The sequence below is a fragment of the Ostrinia furnacalis genome, unplaced genomic scaffold (genome assembly GCF_004193835.3).
Source record: "Ostrinia furnacalis isolate ACB-3 unplaced genomic scaffold, ASM419383v2 OfSCF0419, whole genome shotgun sequence".
Lineage (NCBI taxonomy): Eukaryota > Metazoa > Arthropoda > Insecta > Lepidoptera > Crambidae > Ostrinia > Ostrinia furnacalis.
Genome location: NW_021130658.1, coordinates 56,378 through 66,827, shown reverse-complemented (window position 1 = coordinate 66,827; position 10,450 = coordinate 56,378). Strand labels below are relative to the sequence as shown.

Below are 10,450 nucleotides of genomic sequence, written 5' to 3'. Positions count from 1 at the left end.
TATTCTCTAATTGTATTATTATAAACCTTAAATATTTATATCTACTGTATCTTTACTTACATAGATTTTGTAGCACAAAAAGGGAAATAATTAGTGGACTAACTTAAATTATGTTATTTTTAATTAATTGTAACATTTTTTGTTAGATGATAATTTACATTTAGTTTTTGAGTTCGGAAAAAGACATAATCAGAGGGTTTAAAAATGTTTCAAATTAATATTACCATAGTGACAACTTTATTTACATTGTCTAGTAAAAATAATATAGGTAAGACAACATCGGACTGTCAATTTCTTTCTCGAATTATTGTGGTGAATCTAGTGTAAACACACTTGATCGTGATTAAAATGTCTTTATTTTATACCATACAAGTCAATAATTGATATCTTATTTAATTCATTAATTAACTGGTTGAAAATAATCAAATTAAAATATTTATTAGTATGTAGGTACGCCCTTTTATTCATGGCACTTTTATACACGTCTCAAATATAGCTTTCCCTACCACAACTTCGGGACAACATATGGGTTGGTGTTGAGAAGAAGTGGCGGAGGAAACTTATGCCCGTTTTCACCATCAATCCCTATTTTTTAAGTGACCCCTATGAAAACAAAATTCCTGTGTGTTACCATAGGGGTCACTTAAAAATTAGGGATTGATGGTGAAAACGCGCATCAACCTTTGTCAGCCTCTTTTTCCATTAAAGAATAATGCAGAATGTTAATATTTATTTTGGAAGAAAGAAGATCTGGCAAGTACATCTTAAAAGTATACTAAAACGTTTGTTTTTATTTGTATAGAGAACAATAGTGTCTAGACAAACCTAAAAAGGATTTAGGACGCTATTTGGATCAAATATGTAATTGCTCAATAATGAATAATAAATAAATAAATAAATAAATAAATAAAAGGTCTCAAAGGCATTTCCCATTTCCGGACGGAATAGAGATTAGAATAGGTATTAAATGTATTTTGGAAATCGACTTTCTACAATGAAAACGATAGTCCTGAAAAAAGTGCTTTATTTCTACTGAAAAAAGCAGTTCATTCAACGACGTTTTGTTTAAAACTTCTCAACGAGTAGTGTAATTGACTGACAATAAAATTTTGAGAACCACCTTTAGGACTCTAGGCACCTAGGTATTTTATATTTACAACAGTATGTTACAAAGTATGTGTATTAAGCAATAAGTTGTAGCCAGTTCATTCGCAGTTTAAAATCTTTAAATTGGTTTTGTGGATACTTTAATACGACTGTTTTGTTAACTATGAAAACATAAGACTTATAGGCCCGGTTTTTTGATTCGTAGTTAAAATAACCAATGGTCAAATTAGACAGATGTCAAATGACAAGTGGTTAAATATTAGAAAAAAATGTTTTTCGAACAATGGTTAGCTTGACTTTTAATACATTTTTAAACTATTAGTTAACATTTTGTTAATATTTAACCATTAGTAGCAAAATTTAACAATTTGTTATTTTAACTATGAATCAAAAAACTGGGCCTTAGGCCCAGATTTTTTATTCGTAGTTAAATTAAGCAATAGTCAAATATTTTGACAGATGTCAAATGACAAGTGGTTAAATAACAGAAAAAATATTTTTCGAAAAATGGTTAACTTGAGTTTTAATACATTTTTTAACTATTAGTTTACACTTTGTTAACATTTAACCATTAGTAGCAAAATTTAACAATTAGTTATTTTAACTATAAATCAAAAAAACTAGGCCTTAAGAAGACAATAATTTAAAATTAAATTAACACGACAAAGAATAACTTAATTAAATTAACATAACAAGGGACAACTCAATTTTATCTCATTAGGTAAGTTTCACCCAATATCTGACTGAAAAGACGTTTCTTAGTATCTCCATTAGAATACGTAATTATTTGTACGTGTTTAAGTCGAAGAGACTGAATAAATTTGAAGACCAATTACAATGGAATGGAATTTGAAAAACATAAAATACTTATCAAGGTACCATTGTGCATAAGTGACAATTGGTTTCTCAAGCTATTGTTGTGTATCTTAGGGCACTGCACATTAGACATAACATAAGTATGTTTTAGTGTTGTTAAAGCTACATTGCACAGTATTTCACCATTAAGAATCTGAGTTTACCTACGAAGTCTTAGAATAAAATACAGGACGAATTCGACAGGGCCAAAGTAAATGTTAAGTAGGGTCAAATACTTACGAGTATTTCGAGCTTAAAACCTTTGTATCTACAATAAACATTTTGGTAAAATTTTAGTTACTTCTTCTGTATTTATTATTTCGATTTTATATTTCAGTGAATCTATTTCGATGTGTTGGTCAAATCAGGATTAGTGAAATGCAGTTGTATTTTCAATTCTCAAACCACAGAAAATTTAACTAGCTTTGCAGCTGAAAACTGCGTACAGATTTATTTAATCCCTGTTTCATATGACGTAAGGTCCAAATTATGACTTTACTTTAATACTCACAATTTCAGATTTAGTAAACGCTTGCTTTTGCTATGGTAGTAACGTGGCAGTTTTGTTGAACAATTCACTAAAATAAATTCTTACATGTTTTTTTTTCTTGTATAATCAAAAAGGAGTAGGTAACACACTGAATTCTAATGTAGTTTAAACAAGTGTTAAAAAGCTAGTTATCCACAATATTTTACCCAAAGAAAAAAAAAGAAAAATAGTTTTGAGCTTCATACAACATAAGGCATGTCGTCTACAGAACCTTTGCTTACCATAAGACATTAGTTACTAACAGTAGAATGTTCCTTAGATTAGCACCACACGACTAATAGCGTCCGACGCTCTATAGAAAACTAATTTGATATTAATTTTGTACATTCAAGAGCAATGAGACTGATATGATGATGATCATCACAAATAAGTATTGTAAGATTGTATCTTGGCTTAACTCTTTTCCTTTATTTATTTTTATTTTATTTTTCTTTATTAAGGAAACAAACAGCATGAATTAATACATGTGAACTTAATAACAACTTTACTATAAGCCTAGGCGCAGACCACGACTATTAGTTGGCCGATAGAAAAGTTACGCGCTTATGCAACTTTATGACGTATGAATTTAACTTGTCTGTTAAAAGTTGTAGGGGAGACCGAGGAGAGTTGGGACATTGTCGATTTTTTGGAACTTAGTTATTGCTAGCGAGCTAGTAACAGTGTGCGTTTTTCAGTTCAAGTCTTAAGTATCAATTCTTATTGCTCGTGATTGTAGTTACATTATACAGATATGACAAAGATAGAGAGAGAAGACGCTAAGTTTTTCTACAGGAAATTGAAAGGTAGATAGAGCTTATCCTAGTTCTATACAATTTAGTTACACATAAATACATGCATTAAGAAAAATACATAATATCGATGGTGAGACTTAATAATAGTTTGCTGTACACTTATTTAATAAACTAAATATAAAAATTAAAATAATATTCCTATTAATTACGAGAGAAATCTCTTAAATATCTTTAAGAAATAACTTAAACCATTTAGACATGAAGCTATTAAATATTAATTTGTTAAAACAATTAACTAACTTAGTGGTTTCTAGTTCTAACACCAAACTTTAAAGTAAAATTGCATTTTGCTTCAGTTACATTTAAGTTATAGACGGTGAGCTTTTTTGTGATTTAGTGTGGTTTTAAATTCATCATTTTTTTTATTTACCGAGATAGTCTTCTGTATACATAATTTGAAATCATTTTAATTATGGCAAACGTGTGAATTTGGAAATTGACGGCAGCTGACCATCGTAAGTAAGTGTGGTTCCGACTGGTTCAGGGTTCAGACAGCGATAATTGCGCGGTTGCTGGTCAGTTCTCGGACATTTTACATCAAAACTTAGCCGCACGGTTACCGCCTCAGTGCATCGCCAAGGAAAACCACCCAGAAAGTGAAGTGCAGTCATCGCACTTGAAATACCTTGATCGCAAAAACATTTCTAGTTGCATCACTTTTGGATGCAGTAACATTGTTGCCGTCATATTCCAAACCCACACTTTACACGAAGACTTTTAGCCGTAATTTCATAAATACCACGGATTTTACAGGTTTTCAAAGATATTTCAAGTAGCCCAAACTAAACATTAGTGATAGTGAGTCTCCTCGGACTTCTCGGTCTATTCAAGTTGTTCCCCGACCCTCTGACATGGACCTGGACCGCCCCGGGCATATCCACCTGTGAATGTAGACTGGCAGCTCTGGAAGTCCGGGGCGAGGGTACGCAGACGCGAAGGTCTACTGCGCTGTGCAGGCTGGCGGCGCGAGAAGACCGGGGGGTCACGGAGTGGGACACGTCTAGGGGGGTCCTTCAAACCGTAACCGCACAGCTACCCAGAAACCGGCAGTTATCGCAAACATTTCTAATTGCACCAATTAACAAATTATAGCATAGTCTTTGCCGCCATATTCCAACTCACACATAAAGAGGACTTTTAACCATAATTTCATTAATACCACGGATTTTACATATTTTCAAAGATATTTCAAGTAGCCCAAACTAAACATTAGTGATAGTGAGTCTCCTCGGACTTCTCGGTCTATTCAAGTTGCTCCCCGNATCCTACCTGCTTTGTTATGCAAAAAACTTCGTGATATGCAATGGATACTGGGCAGAAGAAGCTTGGAGAACAAACAAAATACAAATGCATCCTAAAACCTATGTAGACATTTATGGCATCGACCGGTTTACAAAGTCCACTGAAGTGATACCAAACGTCAAAGAGGATGTAGAAAATTTCAACAACTAAATTTCATCAACAAAGACTAGACCGTCATGAAATCCNGGTCTATTCAAGTTGCTCCCCGACCCTCTGACATGGACCTGGACCGCCCCGGGCATATCCACCTGTGAATGTAGACTGGCAGCTCTGGAAGTCCGGGGTGAGGGTACGCAGACGCGAAGGTCTACTGCGCTGTGCAGGCTGGCGGCGCGAGAAGACCGGGGGGTCACGGAGTGGGACACGTCTAGGGGGCCCTCAAATCGTAACCGCACAGTTATCGCCTCAGTGAGAATTACCCAGAAACCGACAGTTATCGCACGTGTCTGGCCTTAATCGCAAGGACATTGCTAGTTGAATCTATTAACAAATTACTCTAGATGCAGTAGCATGGTCTTTGCCGGCATATTCCAACTCACACATAAAGAAGACTTTTAACCATAATTTCATTAATACCACGGATTTTACAGATGTTTAAAGATAGTTCAAGTAGCCGAAACTAAACATTAGTGATAGTGAGTCTCCTCGGACTTCTCGGTCTATTCAAATTACTCCCCGACCCTCTGACATGGACTTGCACCGCCCCTGGCATATCCACCTGTGAATGTAGACTGGCAGCTCTGGAAGTCCGGGGCGAGGGTACGCAGACGCGAAGGTCTACTGCGCTGTCCAGGCTGGAGGCGCGAGAAGACCGGGGGGTCACGGGGTGGGACACGTCTAGGGGACCCTAAAAACCGTAACCGCACAGTTACCGCCTCAGCGAGAACAACCCAGAAACCGGCAGTTATCGCAAACATTTCTAGTTGCATCAATTAACAAATTACTCTGGATGCAGTAGCAAGGTCGTTGCCACCGTATTCCAACTCACACTTAAAGAAGACTTTTAGCCGTAATTTCATAAATGCCACGGACTTTACAGATTTTCAAAAATATTTCAAGTAGCCCAAACTAAACATTAGTGATAGTGAGTCTCCTCGGACTTCTCGGTCTATTCAAGTTGCTCCCCGACCCTCTGACATGGACCTGGACCGCCCCGGGCATATCCACCTGTGAATGTAGACTGGCAGCTCTGGAAGTCCGGGGCGAGGGTACGCAGACGCGAAGGTCTACTGCGCTGTGCAGGCTGGCGGCGCGAGAAGACCGGGGGGTCACGGAGTGGGACACGTCTAGGGGGCCCTCAAACCGTAACCGCACAGTTATCGTCTCAGTGAGAATTACCCAGAAACCGACAGTTATCGCACGTGTCTGGCCTTAATCGCAAGGACATTGCTAGTTGAATCTATTAACAAATTACTCTAGATGCAGTAGCATGGTCTTTGCCCCCATATTCCAACTCACACATAAAGAAGACTTTTAGCCATAATTTCATTAATACCACGGATTTTACAGATTTTTAAAGATAATTCAAGTAGCTCAAACTAAACATTAGTTATAGTGAGTCTCCTCGGACTTCTCGGTCTATTCAAGTTGTTCCCCGACCCTCTGACATGGACCTGGACCGCCCCTGGCATATCCACCTGTGAATGTAGACTGGCAGCTCTGGAAGTCCGGGGCGAGGGTACGCAGACGCGAAGGTCTACTGCGCTGTCCAGGCTGGAGGCGCGAGAAGACCGGGGGGTCACGGGGTGGGACACGTCTAGGGGACCCTAAAAACCGTAACCGCACAGTTACCGCCTCAGCGAGAACAACCCAGAAACCGGCAGTTATCGCAAACATTTCTAGTTGCATCAATTAACAAATTACTCTGGATGCAGTAGCAAGGTCGTTGCCACCGTATTCCAACTCACACTTAAAGAAGACTTTTAGCCGTAATTTCATAAATGCCACGGACTTTACAGATTTTCAAAAATATTTCAAGTAGCCCAAACTAAACATTAGTGATAGTGAGTCTCCTCGGACTTCTCGGTCTATTCAAGTTGCTCCCCGACCCTCTGACATGGACCTGGACCGCCCCGGGCATATCCACCTGTGAATGTAGACTGGCAGCTCTGGAAGTCCGGGGCGAGGGTACGCAGACGCGAAGGTCTACTGCGCTGTGCAGGCTGGCGGCGCGAGAAGATCGGGGGGTCACGGAGTGGGTCACGTTTAGGGGGGTACTTCAAACCGTAACTGCACAGCTACCGCCTCAGTGAGAACTACCCAGTAAGCGCAGTTATCGCAAACTTTGCATTGCAAATTAACAAAATATTACTCTTAAATAAAGTAGCATGGTCGTTGGCCGCCATATTCCAACTCACACATAAAGAAGACTTTTAACCATAATTTCATTAATACCACGGATTTTACAGATTTTCAAAGATAGTTCAAGTAGCCCAAACTAAACATTAGTGATAGTGAGTCTCCTCGGACTTCTCGGTCTATTCAAGTTGCTCCCCGACCCTCTGACATGGACCTGGACCGCCCCGGGCATATCCACCTGTGAATGTAGACTGGCAGCTCTGGAAGTCCGGGGTGAGGGTACGCAGACGCGAAGGTCTACTGCGCTGTGCAAGCTGGCGGCGCGAGAAGACCGGGGGGTCACGGAGTGGGTCACGTCTAGGGGGGGCACTAGGGCTGGTAAGTCGGCGGCGGAGCGCGAGCGCCGCGGGGGGCTTTCTGGGATGAGCGCCATGCTGCCTACGAAGACGGAGTTCTGGAAAAAACGACATGGTTTGTAACGATGACCTACATTACTTTTTAGATTTATGGCGCAGTATTTTAATCAAATATTTTTTGGTTATCATTTCTTATAGCTTCTTAATTACAAGCTTTCTTTCATTGAATGCTGTATTTACCTGTAAAGGCATATCTTTCAGATTTCAGCTCTCAATTCATATAACAGTGAATGCAAAATGATATGTTGTTAGTAAATCTTTAAAACAATGTAAAACTGAAGTTTTTTTTTACATTTTAGAAAAAGATGAGTATCAATGAGGAGCTGGAAAATGCTAGTTTGAACGGTAGGAATACTGTTCTCAAGATATAATCACCCCAGTCATGAATATAAGAAATATTACACAGAATAGCCCAAAATTTACCTGTCTAGGTCGATGAGCGGAGAGGTACCCACACGGCTGGTAGGAGGGAAAGGCCACGCCGCAGTCGTACGACACGCAGCCTCGCGCTAGTGATGGTCGGTGCTGCATAACAGGGCACAGATTAACAGTTGATATCCCCAAAAAGTTTAAAGAGAATAGAAAGATAGAAACCAATAAGTACAAATAAACATCAATAACAACAAAAAAAAAACAAGAAACAAAAATTAGGTAGGAATACTCGTAAAGCAGTATTTTTAAATAAAATACAGTTTTGCACATCTCATTCTTAATGATTTTGATGTTTTATTGCCGTAAAAAGAAAAAATAGGATTACCTACCTATAATCATAGTCAAAATAGTATGGTAAGTTATAGGATTTATGAAAATCATGTTATTATTGTGACACAAGTTAAGATAACGGAATCCTCATAAACGTAGGAGGAAGGCGCTGGATGCAGGCTGTTGCCAACCGGTCATTATGGAAATCAATGGGGGTGGCCTATACGGATGGCACTGATGTATTTCAACCATAACCAATAAATACTTACATGAGGCGGTACCACGACCGAGCTTTCTGCAAGCGCGCAACTTTGTCGATGCTGCTGCTGGAACTTCGGCTGGTACGGTTCTAGCATCCTGGGGAGTTCATTATTTCATTATCTACATTCAGGACAATACGAGTAACATACTATAGTGATTGGCATTTTGAAGCTTAGTGCTTTAAATAATGCTACTTATTTTAATAGAAAAACTTTGATTCATAGTCTCACTTAAATAATTCGTCAATGTACCTACGTATAATTAATGTCTTTGTAGCTCGTATGCTAAAAAGCAGTTGCTAGTATATAGCATACATATTGACTCCTAACTTTTTTCAAAAGAAAATAAACGTGTTTAAGTCAATGTTTTTTGCTATTCTCTTGGCACTGGTAACGAAATAGCAATACAGAGCGTATGGAGAACAATTTGTAAACTCTATAGATAGGTGATTTTTAGAAGCTAGGTAATCTATTCGTGCTGAAGGCTTTCAGGTTGTATGAATACCTAATATTTTATTTACAGAAAAATTTTCGTTACAATTTCTTTTCATAATTTTTCACACACAATTTAGATGAAAGGTGTATAATATTCTAAATACCCGGTTAGCAGGAGACTGATTCTAATTGGTTACAGCATCCTAATGAAGCCAGTAGGGGCTTGAATAATTAGCGGTCTGCAATCCTGGGTACCCACGGCACTGAGGGAATACAATTAAGTGGCGTGGTTATTATAGCGTGGGATGATTTAGGTAAATACTATTATCATAGTATTCGTATGCATGATATGGGTACCTGCTATGATCGAAAGTTTAAAGGGATTGGGGCCCAGAGCCTAATTGGTTATCTCAATATCAATTACGGTCGCTGTGACAGTTTTAGTAGAGTCGACAAGCATAGATATTAGACTATAAGATTTTGTGTAAAGTAGCTTAAAACAACTATGTTCAATACTCATGTGGTTAAATGATAAAATGTAAAGCCTTTCTGAATATTCCAACTTCAAATTCCTTTTAATCAACACTGTTTCTTCAAGATAATAATATTTGTATTGCTAAGTATTAGATGGGTAGCTTTCATCAGAAGATGCTGAGCAAGAAGCACATAATATTATGTTTCTATAAATACATAATCTTTATCTCATAATAATCAAAATAATAAATCAACTTTGACGGTCTTGAAACAAAAACCAATTGTATTTTTTTTAAAACAGTAGTGCTAGTGATGTACAGTGCTGAATTTCAAGATTAATTCAACTGTTTTTGCACCTAAGTATCATTGTCTTATCACCTAAAAGATCATTTAGGTAAGTGGAGGGTGCCCCTAAGTAACCTAAAGGGTGCATGAAGAAAATCAAGGGACTACGTACAGCTTATAGACGCACCTGATCTTGCCCCAGCGGTTGAAGAACAGGGCTATGGCCGCCACCCACAGCAGGAGGACGAAGGCAACTATGAGGGCTTCCTCTGCCCTGACCACCACGCCGCTGCCATCTGATGGAAAAAAGATAAATAAAATTAAAAATCTATACAACTTACTGTGCGTCCGGAGTGACAGCAAAAAGTCGCTCTCAGAAGCAGCTGGATGTGACAAGATGAAGATAAGGTAATCTTATATCTAAAGAAAGCGTGCCTTTAATATTTCCCGCTCTACGTAGCTTCAATAATATTAGAAAAGTATTGGGAATCAGGTAAGTTAGTAAGTTACCTACTATAATAAATCGTCGTTCCTAAATAAAGTTATCGTTTTCTGCTTCATTGAATGATGATGCTTTAACTCTTTCTGAAATTAGGCGTCTTTTTCTTAATAAACTATTTTTTATCTTTTTTATATATTTTCTGTACGTCTTTGAGTCTTTGATTGTAAAAAAACAAAGTTTCAATATTATACTAATTTCATTTTAAAGGTCCATTCATATAGTATTTTGTAGAAAATCAAAAAGCTACAATGTCTGTTGCAACCTTTGGCATGCAGATTAAGCGACAAAGTTCGCAGTCGTATCGCAATCAAGACAGAACTACAGCTCTTTGAAACTTGACTGTTGTATGTGTTTCCAGAAAACTCATTTGAAGTTTTAACTGATACATGCATTGGAACATGAATGTTTTTTGTTTTGTTATAGAAAGTATAATTTCATTGGTCTGTTTGTGATTTGAGCAAGACGTTCTC

The 10,450-nt window shown here is 37.9% G+C and overlaps 1 protein-coding gene across 1 annotated transcript; it reads right to left on the bottom strand.

The window, feature by feature from the left end:
- Positions 1-6,994: 6,994 nt before the first annotated feature.
- On the bottom strand, positions 6,995-9,747 carry LOC114364539 (uncharacterized). Its single transcript, XM_028320733.1, has 4 exons — positions 9,651-9,747; positions 8,294-8,381; positions 7,746-7,847; positions 6,995-7,360 (listed from the first exon to the last, which is right to left on the bottom strand). Exons 2-4 carry the CDS (start codon positions 8,378-8,380, stop codon positions 7,046-7,048), a joined length of 504 nt encoding a protein of 167 aa, XP_028176534.1. The 5' UTR covers position 8,381; positions 9,651-9,747; the 3' UTR covers positions 6,995-7,045.
- Between the last annotated feature and the right edge of the window lie 703 nt (positions 9,748-10,450).

What these genes read in the sequence shown, in the direction of transcription:
- LOC114364539 (XM_028320733.1), bottom strand. Translation starts at nt 8,380, where the DNA reads ATGCTAGAACCGTACCAGCCGAAGTTCCAGCAGCAGCATCGACAAAGT. An exon ending in CGGTCGTGGTACCGCCTCAT is followed by an intron (nt 7,848 to 8,293) that starts GTAAGTATTTAT and finishes CCTGTTATGCAG; the next exon opens with CACCGACCATCACTAGCGCG. An exon ending in CCGCTCATCGACCTAGACAG is followed by an intron (nt 7,361 to 7,745) that starts GTAAATTTTGGG and finishes CGTTTTTTCCAG; the next exon opens with AACTCCGTCTTCGTAGGCAG.